At 41.8% G+C, this 22,089-nt stretch overlaps 2 protein-coding genes across 2 annotated transcripts; both read right to left on the bottom strand.

The window, feature by feature from the left end:
• Positions 1-9,093: 9,093 nt before the first annotated feature.
• LOC147394600 (uncharacterized) lies at positions 9,094-10,394 on the bottom strand. The gene is made up of 2 exons (XM_086453319.1): positions 9,248-10,394; positions 9,094-9,188 (listed from the first exon to the last, which is right to left on the bottom strand). The coding sequence occupies exons 1-2, from the start codon at positions 10,392-10,394 to the stop codon at positions 9,094-9,096; spliced, it is 1,242 nt and encodes a 413-aa protein (XP_086309445.1).
• Positions 10,395-17,497: 7,103 nt separating this feature from the next.
• Positions 17,498-21,806, bottom strand: LOC147394599 (tryptophan N-monooxygenase CYP79A68-like). Its single transcript, XM_086454666.1, has 3 exons — positions 21,343-21,806; positions 19,381-20,372; positions 17,498-18,455 (listed from the first exon to the last, which is right to left on the bottom strand). Exons 1-3 carry the CDS (start codon positions 21,392-21,394, stop codon positions 17,817-17,819), a joined length of 1,683 nt encoding a protein of 560 aa, XP_086310792.1. The 5' UTR covers positions 21,395-21,806; the 3' UTR covers positions 17,498-17,816.
• Between the last annotated feature and the right edge of the window lie 283 nt (positions 21,807-22,089).

The following is a 22,089-nucleotide window of genomic DNA, read 5'->3' as shown; positions in this document are numbered from 1 at the left end:
TAAAAGCTTAATCCTAAACCATAAATCCATCGAATTCGATGGGAGAAAGAAACCCTTAAAATCTTGTTATAAGAATCATACCTCGTTCAGCCGAGCTCAAAGAGCTACGAAATCACAATTTGGGGCCTGTATACACCTCTCCGTGCAAGAGCAAAAGCTCATCACTCCCCGAAAGCAAAACCTCTCCGCAAAGAGCAGGTCTTTGAAGCTTCTCCACAAAGAGCAAAAAAACCTCAAGCAAAAACCTCTTTACGCCAAAGCTCTATCAAACAGTTTGCTAGCTCCCCGCAAGAGCAGAAGTCGTCAGAAGCTCTATCCAAACGCAGTGTTGGATTCTCAAAACTTCAGAGAATGTGAAAAGTTGCCATTGCTTTTCAACATTAAGATATCGAGAGAGAGAGAGAGAGAGAGAGAGAGAGAGAGAGAGAGAGAGATCTGTTAGAAGGGAAGTTTCCGTCATTAAAGCAAAACCCTAGATGTAAAGGAGATCAGAAGAGATTGTTAGAGAGAGAGAGAGAGAGACTATCTTCACGAAATTTTGTTGATAGGGAGAGATTTTAATTTCGCGCGCAGATTTTAATTTTTAATTCACTTTATCATAAAAACGTATTCTATAGTGACGCCTAATTTTGCCGTCGCGAAAAATGTGTCGCTAAAAGCTTGCGTTTTTGTAGTGGTATAACAAACATGTGTACTTCTTTCATGCCATTCAAACGAGAGAACCCACGTTTTGCATGTTTTGACTTCTTTTGGAAACTCTCACTGATGCCTTGTCCAGTCAAAATCGATCCTTAATCCTTCCTCACCTAATTTGCCGCCTCCTCCAGCACCGTCTAGGCGTTTCTCTTGTTGATTTGGCATCACAAGGTCGCCTCATCCCTATAAAATTTTTTTTGGGAGGCTGCGCCTTAAAAACTTGTATCTAAGATTTTTGGAAGCCAAAATTTCTTCAAGAGCAGGAGCATGACAGTCCACATGAGTATGGAAGAGTAGGAGAAGAATTTGAGGAGCCTACAGAGGAAGAAAATCGTACCCTAAGTTCAGACTTTGATGATGACACATGGCTCACCCAAGTCCCTCAAAAGGCCATCGTACGACTTTTTCTAAAATTTTCAAAGGCTTGAAAAAGGTCAACTCACGTTACAAAAAAATTAAACAAGGCCAGAAGGACATTCAGGACGACCAATAGATCATCATTGAGCAGCAACGTCATTTATTAGCCTATAACGAAGAAAGGCGTGTACGTACTCGTGCTAGAGCTGCACCCGGTTCTGATTTAGAATAGTGTGTTTGATTGTTTGTTTGTAGGATGTGTGCTGATATGTTTTGGTGTGATTATTTGTAGGTATGAGTGATGGCCATGTTTTCATTTGTAGTAATTTTTGTTGTCTAGACTTTGTGTGGTGTACTTTTTGATTTTAACCATGTGCAGACCACTTCTTTTGGTTGTACCCACAACTTTTACTTCAGGTATAATCTAAACTCCCACTCTTTATTCATTAAGGACAATGCTAAATTCAGGTTTGGGGGTGTAAGATAGCACATTTCAATTTTTGTACATTTTTTTTTATACCTTTGTCAAAATTTTTATATGTACTGTCATCTTACGAATTTTTAAATCAAGCTCATGTCTAATTTGTTTTACAAGTTTTTATTCCTCAACAAAACATAATATGTTAGAAAACAAAATTCACGTCACTTCTGAGTGTAGAAATTTCTTTTTCTGGAACAAGAATTGTTTTTTTCACTGTCTAGCATGATAGGGAAAGCTTGAAACTATTGAATTTTGACTTCCTTGTCCTTCGGTTGGTTGGTTAGAAGAAAAATAGAACTGTGGATAATACAACTTGGACAACAACTATAGGATTAGACTGGATACCTTGGAAAGGGCTACCTACTTTTAGAAAAAGAAAATTAGAAAAAATTGGTGAAGCGTGAAAAAGTTGAAAAGAAAAGTAGAAAAATGTGAGAAAAATATTAAAGAAGTGCAAATCATGAAAAGAGTCCAATGAGACTAAATAGTGTAGTAGGGTAAAAGCTATCAATGGTAAAAACGTGAGTACATTGGAATATCACAGATAAAACCCCTTATAGGTAATAAAGTGAACATCCACACCTCTCACAATCCCAGACAGGGGGCTCGATTTCGAGTTAGAAATTCGATAGATTCGACCATCTTAGCAGTTAATAAGAGAAATCTTGTTCCGAAAAATTTATTTTACAATCAGAAAAATTTGTGCACACACTCAAGATATTTTTGAAAGTGAGGAACATAAAGAATTCTTGCTCAAAATGGACCTTTGACTGGATTTTAAAAATTAGTGTGATGGCATTATATGCAACAATTTTGAAGTTAATATCTTAAAATGTTTTAAATTTTGTGGGTATATTATCTGCAAACGCTCACGAGTCAAACTCATCCACTAGGGGTAACCTAGGAGTTTAAGGGCTTACTGCATAAGCTAAATGTAGTCGGAAACCTCACAAAAGAGGAGTTTTTTAGACTTAAGTTTTGATCGGGACTAGCAAAATTGAGGTTTGGGGGTATGATAAGGTCCCAATAATTTGATTTTGGGATCGTAAATTCACAAAGATTATCAATGTTTAAATGTTAGTTCCTATAAATAATAGTAAATTATATTAAATTTCCAAATTAATGAAGTTAATGACAATTTCTTACTAATTGTAGGTAAATAAGGGACATTTGGAAGCCAACAAATCATATAATAAGCTTTATTACAACGTGTAAGCAAAAAGAGAGCAACCAATCGAATTTGAGCAACAAAAGTTGCCACATCACCGCACCGCGGCTAACTCTTGGTGCGCCGCGGTCATCTTGAGGAATTTGACCTCGAGATTTGTACTGAAAATTCCAGATGGTTCGGCCGTTGTAACTAAATGATCCTTTCGAATCGAATCAAGTAACAAACTGACCCAACAACCCGATTATGAATGCTATAAATTAAAGAGTTGTCTCAAAGGGTGGAGTTTCTAATTTTCTCATTTTTCCTCTTGTAATTCTCTGTAATTTTCTGTAATTTTTTGAGAGAATCCTTGATTGTAGTGAGAGCATCAAGAGTACTCTATTAGTTCCTCTTCTTTTTTTCTTTTGTAATTCTCTCGAGAGCTCATTAAAGAAGGAATCAAAAGTGTAGATTCATTTGACATCATCTTCTTTACTTATTATCTTCTTCCTTTTGTTATTGTTGTAACTATGAACCTTGTAATGAGTGACTAGACTCTCCTTAGAGAGGTCAAGGATGCTAGAGCAAGTTCATCCCTCTAATATAGTTTTAATTTCATATTTTTGCTTTACATGTTAATCATTCTGAAAATTCTTTTATAATTAGATCACCTAACTTAGATTTCTGATTCAAGCTTTGATAGCCATTGTTTAAATAAGTTCAAGAATGTCTATGCTCTGTGAAGAATTAAGGTATAAGTTAGGTAATTTCAATTAAATTAGGACTTTCATGAATAATTTATGATTACACTCAATACTTAAATTGCCCCACCCTCCGATCCATGAGTAATGACTTGCTACATGGATTGAGTTATACTTAGAATTAATTGACATTTTGGATGATTTGCAAAGGTTGAATTGAGCTCTCTAAGCCGGCCCCTTTTCTTATATCTTCAATATCTATTTCCTGTTCTAAATTCATTTGCAAATTAAGTCCCATCTCTATTGTGTTATAGACCTGTTTTATTTCTAACCAATCTGTTTTAAACTCTGTTTATTTTCAATTCGAAGTTTAAGTGAATCCCGACTGTCCCTAAGGAACGAATTCGACTCACCCAAGTTCATATTTTAATCTCTAACTCTGTAATTTACACATCAAGAAATACATTGATCATTATTTGAAAAGGTAATTTAGGTATTTTATAAAAATACTTCAAAAGATCTTTCTTAGACTAATATTTTATTAAATGTGTCCTAATTGGTCCATATTTTTTACTAGGGGGCATTTTTTCGTATATATATTTAAAAAGAAAAATGTTGTAGTGACAATAAAATTGATCTCGTTTTACACATCACTGATGTGGATATGTGTGTATGGAACCGTCGATACTTTCAATCGAGATATAAGTGAGAAGCATCTATGATTCTGTGCGCAGCTCAACATCAACAATGTGTGAAATTTCAATGTCACTCCAGCAAGACTCTTCTTTAAAATGGACCTCCACAATCATTTTTCCAAAGTGTAGATGCACGAAATGGCTCTACACTTTCCTTCTCTTTAAGCTCGGGGGACCTGCAAAACAGCCCACTCCGACGATCAAGTTAGCCAAATTGATCAGTGTAATGTGTTTAGAGAAGGAGAATTCGAACCTCTTTTACTCGTAGTTTTCTTCCTTATATAGGCGTTCAACTTGATCGTTTTCTGCGCCACCCCTTGAGGTGACTTGAGGTAGTTAGCTTACTCCCTGACATGTCAGCTGCAGGAGTTGTTGCAACTACCCTATCACTTCTGAGAAAGTCAGAGTTGGTCTGACATGACGTGGGTTGTTAGAACTGGCTGTCTATTGCAGGCTCATCTGTCAGACCTGTCATACCGACCTACGAGCTGATGGCACAGCTCCGAGCTTTGAATACATGCATTCGTCGGGGTTAATAAATCGAACAAAAGTCGTGGTTTGTCCGACCTCAAAATCATTATCCTTGGCCCTTTATCCGAGCCACGTGTCCGTGCTCAAGAATTTCCCCCCACAATACCCCCTCCCGAGGGCTCGGGCAGCATGATCGGGTACTCGGGAATATTAATAACAAAAACTGACACGTGGGTGCCTCTTATTGGGTCTTAGCTAAGATTAATGATATCTTTATGGCGAATCGTTACTTAGCCTTTTTACTTTTCGAGGGCGGCGGTCGGTTGGGCTATTATCGCAGTTCGCGTCCTGTCTGTTGGTTTAAATGGCGCAATTATTGCGTGGTGTACACGTGGCGCCCGGTTAATGGCTCGATTCATGTGCGAATTTCGAACGGTCATATCGGATCTTCCAGCAATTAATGTCTCATCATTATGGCTTAAGAGGCCCCAGCCGTTGATTTCGATCGCGCATCTCTAGGCTTCTCAGGCCTATAAATGCCCAATCCATTCCTCATTTTCATTTTCACTCTCACTTGCCTTGCCGTTACTCCGCCCAATCGTTCTCTCGCAGCCCTTCAGCCTTTTCGTACGTCTCCGATCGTGCCTCCGCTGCGCCATCGCTGTGCCATTCCGCCAACCGCTGTCCAGAGACCAGGAGTTACTAACCTTCCTCTCAGAAAGACGCAGCGTAGAGGTAACCCGGTCAAGGTCCCTCCTCTCTCCTTTGCCCCTTCACCTTCTCTCTTCTAAATGGCCAAGGGGAAAACCTATTCCCTTGTTCGCCTTCCACTGGACACCGTCCGGGATACTTTCGGTATCCCTAGCGGCGTGAGTCTGTCCTATGTGGACGAGAGTTCTGTCCAGCGTGAATGCCCCCCAGGTACCTTGGTGGTATACTGGGGGCAGTTGAAGGCTGGCCTCCGAGTTCCCCTTAGTAGGTTAACTCGAGAGGTCCTGAACTTCTTTAGGAGGGCTCCCGGCCAGATGAGCGGGAACTTCTTCCGTCTCATTCATGCCTTCGAGCTAATGAATGAGAGGCTGGATGAAGGTCTGCAACTCGGCCTAGCGGACATTAGGGCCCAGTTTGCCCTTAAAAAATGCCCGAGTAGACCGGGCTTCTTCTACCTTTCCAAGAGGAGAGGGAAGCCGTCCTTGATCGAGCTTCCCGACTCAGATAAGGAATGGTTTTTATTCCCCATTAAGCTGTCCGGGCAGTGGGAGAGCGCTCCCGGGGACGAGCTCCCTCCCTTGACGCACCATTCCTTCAACCCTCATGGTGAGTCTCGTTCTGTTCCCATTATCCAACTTTTTATAGTCTGTATTTATTAGGCTCCTGGAACTAACTTCTCTTCGCTATGTCCGCAGGTCCTAGCAAGGACAAGTTTCCTGGGGAATCGGTGGTGATAACGCACTTGTTATCGAACCCCGACCTTTTCAGTTACATTGCCGAGCTTCTACCACCACCACTCCGCCCTTCGTCCATGGCTCTTCAGTCCAAGCGTCCTCCACCAGTCCTGGGATCCGATTCCGAGGATGAGGTTGCGGAAGTGGCGCCCACCCTACCTACCGAGGCCCCGAGGGTGGGTGGCTCTGCTTTCGAAGAAGAGGAAGAAGAAGAAGATCACCGGCCTCTTCTCAAGAGGCTGAGGAGGGGGCCTCATCCTTCTAGGTCCCCAGCGCCAGCGCCGGTGCTGCAACTACCTCCACCTCCCGCCGCCGATGAAGCAGGCCATCCAGCCAAGCCATCGCACACTTCCTCGGCTGGATCGGCCCGAAGAGAGAATCAGCCTCTTCCCACCCCCTGGACGGTACGTCCATCAGTCCGGGGGAGGCCGGTGTCGGATAGGGACTCGGCCTTATCCGACCCGGCCGTAGCTAGGGCTATTTTTGATGCGTCCGCGCTTCCGCGGGACGTTGAAAAAGTACGCCGCAGTTTTGTTGGTGACTCGACAAAATTCTGCAACGAAGCGTTCCGAGCTTTGGCTATGGTAAGCCTCTTACTTTACCTTGATATTATTTTTCTGTGTTCGTATGCCTCTAACGCTCCTCTTTTTCTCCCTGCTAGGCCCATCATGCCATGGCCAAACTTGTCGAGGCTTGCGACACCTCCGCGCAAGACCTCAAATCGGCGGAGGGCCGCATAACTCAGCTCCAGGCTGAGAGGGACATGGCTGCGGCCAGCTCCCAAAAACTCCAACAAAACTTGGATAGCGCACTATCCGAGCTGGAGCAGAATAAGGACCGCCTGGCTTTGGTTGAGGGGAAGATTTCATCACTAGAGGAACTAGTCAAAGCGAAGGAGGCGGAGCAAGAGAGAGCTCTTCAGGACCAGCTCAACTCCCTCCAGGCCCAGCTTGACTCCTCGGAGGAGGCCTGGGAAGCGGCCTACAACAAACTGAAGGCAAAGCTGAGGAGAACCGAGGCGGCTGCAAAGAAGCCGGAGGTGATCCCAGAGGTGGTAGCGGCCGTGGTCCCCGACCTTCCCGCCGATCATTCGACTGCTCCTGCCGAGAGTCAAGCCCCCGATGAAGCCGAAGTCGCGCCCGAAGTAGATACCTAGCTTTTCTCTTGTAGTCGTTCGTTTTTTGTTGTTTTTTTTCTTTTTTTTTGTTGGCACAATTTTGTAACTTTGTGTGTAATTCCGACATATATATAAATATATATTTTTCGTTGACTCTTGTGCTTCCCTTTTTGCTTTCTCTTTTCTATTTTTATGCTAAGGCATTATGCTTAAAAAGAACAAACGGAATAACTAGATATACCTAACTCCTTAGGCTCATGCCAGTGAAGATCCGGAATTCTGATTCTAAATCAGATTCCTTATTATGGACCACGTTCTTAATTTCAGATAAGTTCCTCAGATAAGCTCGGCCATTTGTTGAGGAGTCGAGGCTTTGTCTTTGGACAAACTCTTTAGTTGGGCTCGGCTCCTATGGAGGGGCCGAGGCTTTTCTTTCGACCAACTCCTCAGTTGGGCTTGGTCCCCGTGGTGGGACCAAGGCTTTTCCTTTAAACCAACTCCTCAGTTGGGCTCGGCTCCTATGGAGGGGCCGAGGCTTTTCCTTCGACCAACTCCTCAGTTGGGCTTGGTCCCCGTGGTGGGACCAAGGCTTTTCCTTTAAACCAACTCCTCAGTTGGGCTCGGCTCCTATGGGGGGGGCCGAGGCTTTTCCTTTAAACCAACTCCCCAGTTGGGCTTGGTCCCCGTGGTGGGACCAAGGCTTTTCCTTTAGACCAACTCCTCAGTTGGGCTCGGCTCCTACTATGGAGGGGGCCGAGGCTTTTCCTTTAAACCAACTCCTCAGTTGGGCTTGGTCCCCGTGGTGGTACCAAGGCTTTTCCTTTAAACCAACTCTCAGTTGGGCTCGGCTCCTATGGGGGGGGCCGAGGCTTTTCCTTTAAACCAACTCCCCAGTTGGGCTTGGTCCCCGTGGTGGGATCAAGGCTTTTCCTTTAAACCAACTCCTCAGTTGGACTTGGTCCCCGTGGTGGGACCAAGGCTTTTCCTTTAAACCAACTCCTCAGTTGGGCTCGGTTCCTATGGAGGGGCCGAGGCTTTTCCTTCGACCAACTCCTCAGTTGGGCTTGGTCCCCGTGGTGGGACCAAGGCTTTTCCTTTAGACCAACTCCTCAGTTGGGCTCGGCTCCTATGGAGGGGCCGAGGCTTTTCCTTAGATAGAAGGGCTGTTGAGCAAAGATGACTTTATTGATAGTATTTCTTTAAATTGAATACATTCCATGGTGATTGAATTTCATCACCGGTCGGAGTCTCCAAATAGTAAGCGCCGTTTTCCCCGACTTTTCGCACAATATACAGTCCTTCCCAGTTGCGACCGAGCTTCCCACTATTAATTTCCTTGGTATTAGAAAATACCTTTCGTAACACCATATCGCCGAACCTGAGTTACCTACGATGTACCTTCCGGTCATAAGACCTCTTCAACACCTGCTGGTACCGTGCCAATCTCTCTAGGACTCTTTCCCGTGTTTCATCCAACCAGTCCAAATTCCGAGCCACCATTTCATCATTGACCTCCGTCTCTGCCACTTGTAACCTCGTGGTGGGAACCTGTATCTCGGTTGGAATAACAGCTTCCGTACCGTAGGCTAGCGCGAACGGAGTGAAACCGGTCGCCCTTCTTGCCGTGGTTCGATACGCCCATAGGACGCTGTGTAGCTCGTCTACCCATCTTCCTTTATGTTCCGCCAGCTTCTTCTTCAAGTTCGCAAGGATTGTCTTGTTCGATGCTTCAGCTTGGCCATTCCCTTGTGGATATCTCGGCGACGACTGCAGAGAACGGATTCCGTATTCCTTGAAGTACAATTGCACGCGGTTGCCCTTGAACTGAGTCCCATTGTCAGAGATCAACGCGTAAGGGATCCCGAATCGCGTTATGATGTGCTCCCATGTGAATTTGATAACTTCTTCCTCTCGAATCCGTGTGAGGGAACAGCTTCCACCCATTTAGTAAAATAATCTGTAGCTACTAGGATGAACAGCTTACCCCCCTTTCCCCGAGGCAGAGGTCCAACAATGTCCAAGCCCCATATCGAAAATGGCCAGGGTGATTTCATGGGATGGAGTTCGCTGGCTGGCTGCAGATGCATGGGGGCATGTTTTTGGCATTGATCACAGGTCTTTACATACTTCTTACAGTCTTCTTGCATCCTCGGCCAGAAATAGCCCTGACTGATAACCTTATTGGCGAGCGACCGTCCTCCCGAGTGATTGCCACAGATTCCCTCGTGGATTTTCGCCATTATGAGCTCAGACTCTTCCTTAGTAAGGCACTTAAGAAGTGGCCCCCCGAAGGACATTCTATACAACTCCTCCCCAACGAGAGTGTACTTGCTGACCTGCCGAAGTAACTTTCTGGCCTCCCTTCTGTCTTCTGGTAGTACCTTTAAGCGCAGATACTGAGTAAATTCTTCTATCCATCCCGACGTTCTATCGGCCTGTGCGCACTCCCTCTCCTTATGTTCGATGCTTGCTTTAGGCAGGTATTCCACGGGTAAAGACCGTCCCTCCGTCTCTCCTAGCATTGAGGCAATGTAAGCCAATGAATCTGCATGCCTGTTCTCATCCCTGGGTATCTGGCATATCTCCACTTGGTCGAACTTCTCAATCTCTCGTTTAACTGAGACCAGGTATCTCGCCATGCGTTCATCCTTTGCTTCAAATTTCCCGTTGCATTGGTTGGCTATAAGTTGGGAGTCGGTGTATAGTTTTACCCGGCCGATTTTCAACTCGCTCGCCATTCTTAGCCCGTGGATGACTGCCTCGTACTCCGCTTCATTATTCGATGCCCCATACCCGAGTTTGACTATCTTTTCCAGTCTATCGTTGCTCGGTGTTACAATTACTATTCCAACCCCCGAGCCTGAGTAGTTCGATGACCCATCGACAAAAATTCTCCATCCTGCCTGCTTGTCCCACAGCTCTACTTCTTCCGTCCCTTCATCCTCGTTCTCCAATTCTTCCCAGTTCGGATCCTCAACCGGGAAGTCTGCAAGGAAATCTGCCAATACCTGCCCCTTTATCGCTGTCCGGGATTCAAATTGTAAGTCGTACTCTCCGAGGATTACGGCCCACCTCGCCATCCTCCGCGACTTTTCGGATCTGTGCATCATCTCTTTCAGCGGAGTGTCCGTCACGACTCGGATGCGGTGCGAGAGGAAGTAAGGCCTGAGCTTGTGCGCCGAGTAAACGAGCGACAATCCTACCTTCTCCGTCCTGGTGTACTTAACCTCCGATATGCCCAATGTTTTGCTGACGTAATAAATAGGATATTCCCGTCCCATTTCAACTTTAAAGAGAACTGAGCTTACTGACGATGAACTGGTCGCCAGATAAATCCCCAGCTCCTCTCCTTCTTCCAGAGAGCTAAGGATCGGCGGCTGTCCCAAATACTTCTTTAGGTCGCCGAAGGCTGCCTCGCACTCCGCACTCCATGTGAAATTCTTCTCTTTTTGCAATAACGCGAAGAGCGGGCGTCATCGATCGGATACCCTGGAGATAAACCTGTTCAGCGCAGCTATTCTCCCTGCCAACTTCTGCACCTACTTCTGGTTGGCGGGGCTTGGCATTTCTACTAGCGCTCGGATCTGGTCTGGATTTGCCTCGATGCCTCTCCTGGTTATAATGTGCCCGAGGAATTTCCCAGAGGAGACGGCAAAGACACACTTCTTCGGATTTAACTTCATTCTGAAACTCCTCAGCCGGTCAAATGTTTGCCTGAGGTCTACCAGATGGTCCCCTGCTCGTTTGCTTTTTACCAACAAATCGTTGATATATACCTCCACAATCTTCCCGATCAATCCTTCGAACATTTTTGTCACGAGTCTCTGGTAGGTTGCCTCGGCATTTCTCAAGCCGAACGGCATAACTTTAAAACAGAACAGCCCTTGCTCGGTGATAAATGATGTTCGTTCCTGGTCTTCCACTGCTAGGGGGATCTGGTTATACCCCGAATATCCGTCTATAAACAACATTCTCTCATGTCCAGCAGTGGCATCGACCAACCTATCAATCCTTGGCAGCGGGAAGCTATCCTTTGGGCACGCCTTATTCAGGTTCGTGAAGTCGATGCACACTCTCACCCTCCCATCCTTCTTCGGTACTGCCACTATGTTCGCTATCCATTCCGGGTACTCTACCTCCCTGATAAACCCGGCCTTCAAAAGCTTTTCGATTTTCTCATTCACCCCCTGCCTGAGGCGCGGCGACAGCCTCCGTGGCTTCTGCCTAATAGGTCGGAAGCTTTCATCAACATTTAATCTATGACACGCCACCGACGGGTCTATCCCAGGCATGTCCTCTAATGACCATGCGAATACATCCTTGTTTGCCCTCAGAAGTTGGAGTAGTGCTGCCCTCTCCTCCCGCAACATCGTGGTACCAACACTAACTATCTGTCCTCCATCGCCGCCGAGGTCCACGGCTTCGACTTCCTCAACTGTTACCCGCTGCTCGCGCAGCTGCTGCTTCTGTAATTGCTACGAAGATTCATTAACAGTTGGAGGCACCTTTCTCTTCTTCAGGGGGACAGCCTCGGGGCCTCGGTCTTGCTTCAAGGCCAGGTGAAAACACCTCTGCGCCATCTCCTGATCTCCCCTGATTTCTATTATTCCTTCCTTACCCGGGAAACGAATAACTTGATGATAGGTTGACGGGACTGCTCTCATCTCGTGTATCCATCTCCGGCCCAAGATCGCGTTATAGGCCGAGTCTGCATCTATTACCACGAATCTTGTCATTACCACTTTAGACCCTGCAGAGATCGGGAGTGTGATCTCTCCTACCGAACTGCTAGCGGCACTGTTGAACCCATAGACGAGGGTCGGCGTTGGCTCCAAACTACCTGAAATCCCCATTCTCTTAGCCGCGCTTAGGAATAGAATGTCCACCGCGCTTCCCGAATCCACGAGTATTCTACGGAGCTCGACGTTTCCCACCGGGAGTGCGATTACTAATGCGTCCTGATGGGGCCCTGCCGTCCAACTTAGGTCACTCTCTGTGAATACGATTGCCCGGGGATCTGCTCCGTGGTTCGTCGTTCCAACTGCCCGTACTCCTGATGCCACATTGTTAACCCCGACCATATGTCGGATCTTTTTTACCTTCTCTCGAATCTCCTGCCTAGACGGCACTTCGGTTCCTAATAATCCTGTGATGGTATGAACTATCCTGCGCTCTTCCGTCTCCCGACGCCCTCCTTTAGTTGGCCTTCTTTGCTCGGGCTTTCGCTCGGCTCTCTCGGTAGTCTCCCCTCTTCTCCTTCCTCCCGCGGAGACATAACCTTTTAGCTTCCCTGCTTCGATCATATCCTGGATGATATGGCGCAGCCTGTAACAGTCCTCAGTAGGGTGGTCCTCGGCCTCATGATACTCGCAGAATGGTTTCCCGGGTTTCCCCTTATACCCCCGTGGCGGCAAGTGAGAGTGAAAATGAAAATGAGGAATGGATTGGGCATTTATAGGCCTGAGAAGCCTAGAGATGCGCGATCGAAATCAACGGCTGGGGCCTCTTAAGCCATAATGATGAGACATTAATTGCTGGAAGATCCGATATGACCGTTCGAAATTCGCACATGAATCGAGCCATTAACCGGGCGCCACGTGTACACCACGCAATAATTGCGCCGTTTAAACCAACAGACAGGACGCGAACTGCGATAATAGCCCAATCGACCGCCGCCCTCGAAAAGTAAAAAGGCTAAGTAACGATTCGCCATAAAGATATCATTAATCTTAGCTAAGACCCAATAAGAGGCACCCACGTGTCAGTTTTTGTTATTAATATTCCCGAGTACCCGATCATGCTGCCCTCGCCCTCGGGAGGGGGTATTGTGGGGGGAAATTCTTGAGCACGGACACGTGGCTCGGATAAAGGGCCAAGGATAATGATTTTGAGGTCGGACAAACCACGACTCTTGTTCGGTTTATTAACCCCGACGAATGCATGTATTCAAAGCTCGGAGCTGTGCCATCAGCTCGTAGGTCGGTATGACAGGTCTGACAGATGAGCCTGTAATAGACAGCCAGTTCTAACAACCCACGTCATGTCAGACCAACTCTGACTTTCTCAGAAGTGATAGGGCAGTTGCAACAACTCCTGCAGCTGACATGTCAGGGAGTAAGCTAACTACCTCAAGTCACCTCAAGGGGTGGCGCAGAAAACGATCAAGTTGAACGCCTATATAAGGAAGAAAACTACGAGTAAAAGAGGTTCGAATTCTCCTTCTCTAAACACATTACACTGATCAATTTGGCTAACTTGATCGTCGGAGTGGGCTGTTTTGCAGGTCCCCCGAGCTTAAAGAGAAGGAAAGTGTAGAGCCATTTCGTGCATCTACACAAAGCATTATTATTTCTGTTATATATGTTATAGACATGACTTATTCAAGGCAATATTTAATAAAAAAGTCGTCAATGTATAATTCTACTTTTAGAGTAATATATAATCAAAAAGTCGTCAATATATATAATTCTACTTTTAGAGTAATCATACCTGGTGCCATTGATCCAAGCCTCTTTCAATAAATATAAATAATTCTCACTCTCTTTTTTGCTATAAAATAATGATCAAAACTTGAAGTATTGATGGATGTTCAATAACTGGTATTCAATTGCAAATTCTCTTGTAGTAAACATTAAACACTCGAGGAAAGCATGAACACATGCAGATAAAGCTGCAAGCCTCTTCTCTTACCAACAATTAAACTCAAATTCTTCAGCCGATCTCATTAACTTAACTTGTGCATTTATTGATCATCTACGCATCTCAGAAAGTATTGTAGATAGATAAGAAATCTGTCTCTCTATCAATTACTAATTCATCTTCTAATCAAGGGTGGAGCCAAGATTTTCTTGTAGTGAGGGCAAACTATAGTTTTAAGGAGAAATTCAAAGGTTTTTGTTTAGAAGTTGAAGAAAATTACATTTAGGCCATTTCCAATTAGTATATAAGAAGGTCCGGTCCATGCAAATATTAAATGAATAGTGATTTTCAAACTAAATGTCTTCACTCGGTCAATACTCGGCTGAAGTGTTATGGATACGAAACCATAGATCTTTTTCCTCGGGATACATGTCAGTGGAGTATTGATGGAGTGAAGACTTTCTAGTTAGAATATCACCACTCATATTAAATACAATTGTTGGGATTTATTTTCAAGATTCATGCTATATTTTTGGGATATTTTTTTAATCTTGATTCTTAGATTTCACATGTATATGGTCAAGATTGTGAGTGAACATATGCGTTCCCTTTCCATCCACTACGTGAAAAATGGGATAAATTCGACCCTTAGGTCCGTCGATTATAGTCAAATTTGACGAACCTTGACATCGAATTTACCTATTTTTCACGTAGTGGCCTGGTCAGGATCGTGGGAAAATTATTTGTTACAAGACCACCTGGATGCTGTCCATTTTTTCCATCATTTTTTTTTTTACATCTCCATCGAAAGTTATCGGATCGTCTAAAATGAATGGCATTTAGATGTTGTAACAAATTGTTGTTCCCCTTTCATGATCATATACATAGACACACCTATATGGACGAGGTTGGGTAAACAATATTGTTTACAAAAATTATATGTTGTCCATTTTCCACAGCTCTCTAGTATTCATACCTCGGATCAGATTTTAATTAAAAAAAATTCAAAAACAATCTTCTCTTAGGACCACGAAAATGGAGGAGACCGCTAAACCATCAAATTTATCCAGTCGAGGGATACGGACACTCGCTCCCTATTTTTTACTTCTTATCTCCTTTGTCCATTAAAAGGATCTATAATTTTGAGAAGCTGACTCGGCTTGGATTGTTTATGCATAGCTCGGCTTGAGCTGATAAAGGAACAACTTTGTCATGAAAATGACTCTACTCCACGTGAAACATTAATTACTTCTACGAGTCGTCCTTTAAACCACGTGTTTAGTTTTTATTGCCGACAATATTTATTTTTTCTCATGTGAGTCCTCTTAGAGCCACAAAAGTAGAATAACGAAAAAAAAATTGAAAAATGCTGAAATGACACAAAGCATTTATTGCGATTCTCACAAATCTGACGTGGGATGTGCACATAATCATAGATGTATTTTCTCGCGATACGAGTAAAAATCATCTACGATTATGTATGCATGTCCACGTCAAAATTGTGAGAATGACAGAAAATACTGTGTCACCCCAGCATGATTCAAAAAAATTTGCTCACAAATCTCACAGAAATTGGATCCTCCAATCACATGTGCCTACATGCATTGAATGGCATTTCTAATTTATAAAAATACCCTTGTTAATAAAAAAAAAACTACCCTTGTATACTTGAGGTGGCAAGCACTATGAGCCAAAAATGACTCGTAGAATAAGGTCCAAGGAGGAATGTCATTAGTTAAAAAAATCTCAAATATGAGTTAGGTTCATGTGATAAAATTCTAGACAAAGATCCAAATAAATGGTTTTAGACGTTGGATCTCTATGGATCTGACGAAATTCTACTGTAGAATACATTTAAATAGCACGTGCATTTTTTAATCACTTAAATCTTTCATTATTTAGAAACACCTCCCCGCATCAATCAAAACAAAAACTTACAAATTAGAGCTGATTCACTCATTTTTGTAGGATAACAGTAGAACCATCACCAAAAAAAAAAAAAAAAAAAAAAATGTGTGTTAGTTCATGTTAATTTACACAGATTCATAAAGAGAAGAAAGTGAAACCCTTTCTTCGAAATAAGTACTAACTGCTTCTTTTGAAAATTTTTTGTTTTTTCGTTTTTGATTCGTAAGCTGGGGTTGAAGGGACCCCACGTTTTTGATTAATTATGCTTTCTAATGTAGTTACAACTTAAATCATCAAGCACAATTTACTTCAAATCTTGAGGAATAGAAAGGAAATCCTTAATTGCATAAAATTCTGTTGGGTTTGGTGATATAAAATCACCATTCTTTTATTTCTTAAGGTTAATGGATTTTGTCCAAGGGTATTTTGAGTAAAGTAATTTTATTAGTTTATGAAAAACAAAAAAGGTTCTTTGATGGTAGTTATTGTCCATAAAAGAGATTTATCTAAAAGGGGGTTATCTCTTTGTAAAAAGTGTGAGGAAGCAATGAGTCTCTATATATGCATTTCGTCATCTCTTGTAAAACCTAAAAGTTCAAGGCACTTGAGGGTGATCTATAACTTGTTGTTGTGAGTTTGTGACAAAGGGAGTATGATTGATTTCTTGTTTGAATTTTTTAATAGATTTGGGTGCAGAGATTTGGTGGGTTTCACCGAAAAATTGGAGGTAAGTATAAACCTCCACACTTGTAATTTTTTCTTAAGTAGTGGATTTTCTATTTGTCGGCTTGCTCGTGAATGTAACCCCATTATGGGTGAGCCACGTATATCTTGTATTGTAATTGTGTTCATTTCTCCACTCTCTTTATTTTTATCCGTTCAAAATCGTGAGATTTAAATTCATTAACGATGCGTCAATTGGGGATGGTCTGTCATACTAGTTTAGGAACGGTTATAAACCGTTCTTACTTTCCATATTTGTTGTAACAAGGAGACATTGTAATGTAATTTACATTCCAAATAATCTTATCCCCCTAAAAAGCTAATTTAGCTAGTGGTGGTAGGTCTGAGAAAACAGATCAAAATCCATAAAATTATGGGCAACCGCAAAATTTGCCAAGGCATCTGCTACAACATTCCTCTCCCTCCAAACATGATGAATTCTCCAATTAAGATGGTGAAGACATGTTCTAACACAAAGCAGTAGGTTTTTTTATCTTCTTGGCAACGCTCCTCCCAATATAGCTTTGGCCCGTAAGGTGTTTGTTGGAGATCAAATGGGTCTCCCAAACATAAGGCATTTGTAAATTCTCTTCTTTTTTTTTTTTTTTTTCCAATTGAATTCTTTTGCTTGCTTATCCAAAAAAAAAAAAAAAAAACTCCCATTATACCTTTGACGATAAGAACAAGGAATCTAACTCAATTGTTAACTTAGCATTTTGAAGGTTAAGGGTTTCCAAAGCGTAAACCAGAGCCAGAATTTCTGCCTTGTTGTTAGAGTAGCAGCCAAGGGAACCGTAGATGCTTTAATAAACCTTCCATTGTCATCTCTTAGAATGAATCTCCGCCAGGATCTCTTGGGTTGCTTCTACTTGAACCATTGACATTCAGCTTAAGCCATCCATGGGAAGGAGCATTCCACACTATTGAAATAGATCTTGAGGACATTATTGTAAACCAATCCCGAGCAGCATCAGAGATTTCTTCTCATTCAAAGAGGATGATCTTTCATATGATATGGCTTTCGGAATTTTAAGGGAAAACAACTTATTTGCAATGGTCGAATGGGTATAGAGAATTTTCCATAAACCACTCATAAGCAAGATTATGCATATAATTTTATTAAAAAGATCTCTTTATTAAGTTTATGGATATTATTGTTGTAGAAACATGACCTTAAATTGATTAATTTAACTCGCTTACAAGAACCCTCACATGGTTTATAATATATAATAAACTCTAATCAATCTGATCTAAGCTTACCCTAGCTTCATCTTTATCATGATCATGATGATTTGGTGTATTAGCATGCACCTTATTACAATGACCCTAAACATGATATGGTGTATCGAGATACACCTTGTTACAATGGAACACATTAAATACTCTAATAAATCTTTTACAATTCTCAATTTAAAAGGCTCTGGACCACACTACTATTTGGATGTTGGGTATAGATGTGGGGACAAGCGTGGCTTAGCATATACATGCAGCGGCTTGGCCAGTGATAGATCATGTGTTGACTCGGTGAGATTGATGCACAATTCATCACCAGGTGGCACACTCCAATCGAACCCTTGAAGAAGCCTAGCCAATGGCATAATAGTCATTAGAGACCCTAGACAAGTCCCCATGCAACCACGTCGACCCGTACTAAACGAGATGAAACGCAATTCTGACTCAGTAAGTTCAACTTGAGTTGACCCATTATTCAAATGTCGATCTGGGTTGAACTTGAGTGGCTCATCCCAAACAAAAGGGTTCCTTCCTAATCCGGTTCGACTCAACAGCACGTGACTACCCTTTGGGATTTGATAGCCAGCAACTGTAGTTTCTTCCATGGATACGTGTGGAAGGTTAAATGGTGCCATAGGGTGGAGCCGAAATGTTTCTCTTGCACATGCCTTGACATAATTAAGTTGGGAAAAATCCGATTCTTGGACAAGTCTCTCTTTTCCAACGACCTCATCAATTTCATCAACAGCTTTTCGAATAATTTCTGGTTGATTGATCATCTCTGCTAATGCCCACTCAATTGCATTTGATGGATTATCTATCGATGCATAAATCAATTCCTGCACGACAATAAGATCTTGCTTTACACATACTAGTAGGTGGAATGTGCGAATGGATGTGTATTATAAAAATTATGATTTAGACATAATTAAAAAAATTGTAAGTACTTCAAAGTATTATTTAAAATTTATTCAACTAGTGATCTAATTATATGTCATATTTTATCATTTAATGTACAGTATGAGTCTCTTTGTAATTTGAAATAGAGTTGTGATAATATGACTCTCCAGGTGGCATACTCAGAACCGTAGATCTATATGCCTTAGGATACATTTTTTAATTGGGAACTGCAATTGTGTATCCCGAGGCATACAGATCTATGGTACCCAAACTTCTCACGTCGTGGAGTCATTTGAGTATGCCACCTTGTGAGTCATATTATCATGACTCTTTGAAATATTAACTACATTAATTAAGGTGAATTTTTAGAATAGGCCGGTTTTGGGATTGTAGTTTAATTCGTTTCAACAAAAAGCATGAAATTGATAATAGTAAATTAAAAGTAAAATTGGGAGCATTTTTGGTCTTTGAAATTTTGGTGTGAATAAACACCTTCTCTCATCATAATATACGGTAATTTTGTTGATGACATAATTAAAAATATTTTATCATTTAAAAAATTAAAAACTAACATGGTTAGAAGGCCATGTGATTGTAATTTTATTCATTTTCATGAAAGTGATCCTGATAATAAAAATGTTAAATGTAAAAATGAGAACATTTATTATCTTCAATTTTTTTTTTGTCAACAATAAATATCTATTCGGCCTTTCCAATATATATAATGGTATACATATACGTATGGATATATTCATTAGGATGATCTTTATTGCACGGACATGCAATTCATTTTATTATTAGATTATCTAAAATGTTATCCATATAGGCCCTACAAGGTGGAGTAAAGAGTTATAAAAATCTTACCGCAGACTGTGCTTTGATTTCTTCTGTTGAGAGCAATGGTTTTCCGCTAGGATCCTTAACATAAATGAGGACATCAAGGATATCCTCGGGCTTTTTCTTGAGGCAACACTCATCTTTTCCTCCTCTCCACTGTTGTATACGTTCATCAATAATTGGATCGTGATACTTGTTCAAGATCCCAATTGCCTTCTTCATGATCTTCTCATGACCGTCTAAATCAAACCATCTTGAGCAAGGCATGTAATCAGATACACAAAAGGCGTTAATGAGAGATAGAACAGTGAAAACCGCATCGATGTACTCTTCTTCTTCGACACCAGGTCCTCCGTCACTCTTTCCCTCTCCCAAGTACCTATTGTTGAACATCATCTTTCTTATCACATTCCCACTATATTGCCATGCAAGACTCCTCATGTCCACAATTGCACCACCACCACTATCACCCATAGTTTTGTTGCATTGGTTATAAATATATCGAATAAGGTTGTCGGCTTCCTCTAATCTCTTTTGTTGAAGCCACTGGATTCTAGATGGACTGAGCACCTCGGATGCCAACACTCTTCTCATCTTCTTCCATTGATCTCCCCATGGTACAATAGCAGTTGACCTAAAGCCATAAGTCGCGTACTCAGTAGCCATTGTGATAGGCCTCGATGCAAATATTGCATCTTGTTTCTTCAAGAATTCTCTAGCAATCTCTGGACAAGTCACTGGGATTATGTGTACATTTCCGAGACGTATGCATGCAATATCAGTATTGAACTCCTTCATAAGCCCATGTATCCATCGGAACCTTGGATTGTTTATAAACAATTCCGGTAGGTTCCCTACGATTGGCCAGGGGATTGGACCAGGAGGATGTGGGAGTAGCTGATGTTTCCCATTGTTTGCAAATCGAAATACAATGAGAAATGCAAAAGCAAATGCTATGAGGTGCAACACAACTATGGGATGGGGGGTGATACACAGAAGAATGCCGATGCTAATCAACACTGTGAAGAAAAAAAAAACCAGCATCAATTTATAATAGAAGAGCAAGGTCAAGAATATATTGTATCATCAATTTTTAAAAGGGTTTTGAAAACATGGAGGAGCCACCTATTTCTTCCAAATTTCTAGAGTTATTTGAAAGGGTAATTTAAGTATTTTATACTTCAAAAGATCTTTCTTAGACTAATATTTTATTATTAGACTAATATTTTATTAAGTATGTCCTAATTGGTCCATATTTTTTATTAGGGGGCATTTTTTTTTATATATATTTTTAAAGGGGGGCGTTCAATGGCCAACTTTTTGGCAAAACATTTTTCAAACACATGAGTTAGAGGTTTTGGAATGGGCTGATTTTTGGTGAGGATGATCTCTATGGTGAGGAGATCATCATCACCAAAAATCAGCCCATTCCAAAACTTCTAACTCCATCAAAAACAGTTTACAAAAAATGGACGGTCCACGAGTTTTCAACTTGTAAACATGGGTTAGAAGTTTTGGAATGGGCTGATTTTTGGTGAGGACGATCTCCTCACCGTAGAGATCATCCTCACCAAAAATCAGCCCATTCCAAAACCTTTAACTCATGTTTTGAAAAATGTTTTGCCAAAAAGTTTGCCAAAAAGTTGGCCATTGAACGCCACCCATTTTTAAAAAGAAAAATGTTGGGGTGACAATAAAATGGACCTCGTTTTACACATTGCTGACGTGGATGTGTGTATGGAACTGTCGATACTTTCAATCAAGATACAAGTGAAAAGCATCTATGATTCTGTGCGCAGCTCAACGTTAACAATATGTGAAATTTCAATGTCACTCCAGCAAGACTCTTCTAAAAAGTAAACCTCCTCAATCATTTTACAAAAGCATTATTATTTCTGTTATATATGCTATAGACATAGGTTGTTCAAGGTGATATTTAATCAAAAAGTCGTTAATGTAAATATAATTCTACTTTTGGAGTAATCATACCTTGTGCCATTGATCGAGAAGAGAAGAAAGAAAGAAACAGTGATTGCCTCATTAGATCCCAATGATCCAAGCCTCTTTCAACAAATATAAATAATTCTCACTCTCTTTTTTGCTATAAAATATTGATAAAAGCTTTAAAGACTGATGGATGTTCTATCATACAGAGGAGTTTGCATACCAATGCCTTTATATAGAAGGAGAGTAGGATTTGCCTTTACAGCTTTTTGGTTGAAAGTTGGAGAAAAAGCTATTTAGATCTTTTTCAATTAGTCCATGAGAAAAGGCCCACTGAAGAGACAATTTCATCTGCAAAAACTGTACAGGGGTAGGGGGAAAAAATTGGAGGGAAGTGATGGGGGTGGGGACAAATAAGGAGGGAGATGAGTGAGTGGGGGCAAATGAGGCATGTATTTAGTCGAAAGTACAAGATTGTCTCAAAGTTCTACGAGGGCAATTTCCCCCCAGAAGCTCCTTGAACTTTTTTTTAAAACAAAAGTTGTATTCATTTCTAGGACCGGATTTTAAATAATTTTTTTTTTTTTTTCAAACGATTGTATTTTGTTAGCCTTTCGATATCGTATTCTCTCAACCATTGAAAAATTATCCAATCGAGGGATAGTTTATGGTTACAGGTTGTTGATGTGAAAGGCATTTAGATTAATTTTGTAGAGCTGACTCCGCTTGGATTGTTTATGCATGGCTCGGCTTGAGCTTATAAAAGTAATAACGATGTTAGGAACATGACTC

This window comes from Akebia trifoliata, chromosome 9 (assembly GCF_017979445.1).
Source record: "Akebia trifoliata isolate Shusen 1 chromosome 9, ASM1797944v1, whole genome shotgun sequence".
In the NCBI taxonomy this organism is placed as follows: domain Eukaryota; kingdom Viridiplantae; phylum Streptophyta; class Magnoliopsida; order Ranunculales; family Lardizabalaceae; genus Akebia; species Akebia trifoliata.
The sequence above is the reverse complement of the archived record's forward strand: the minus strand, read 5'-3'. Positions and strand labels throughout refer to the sequence as shown.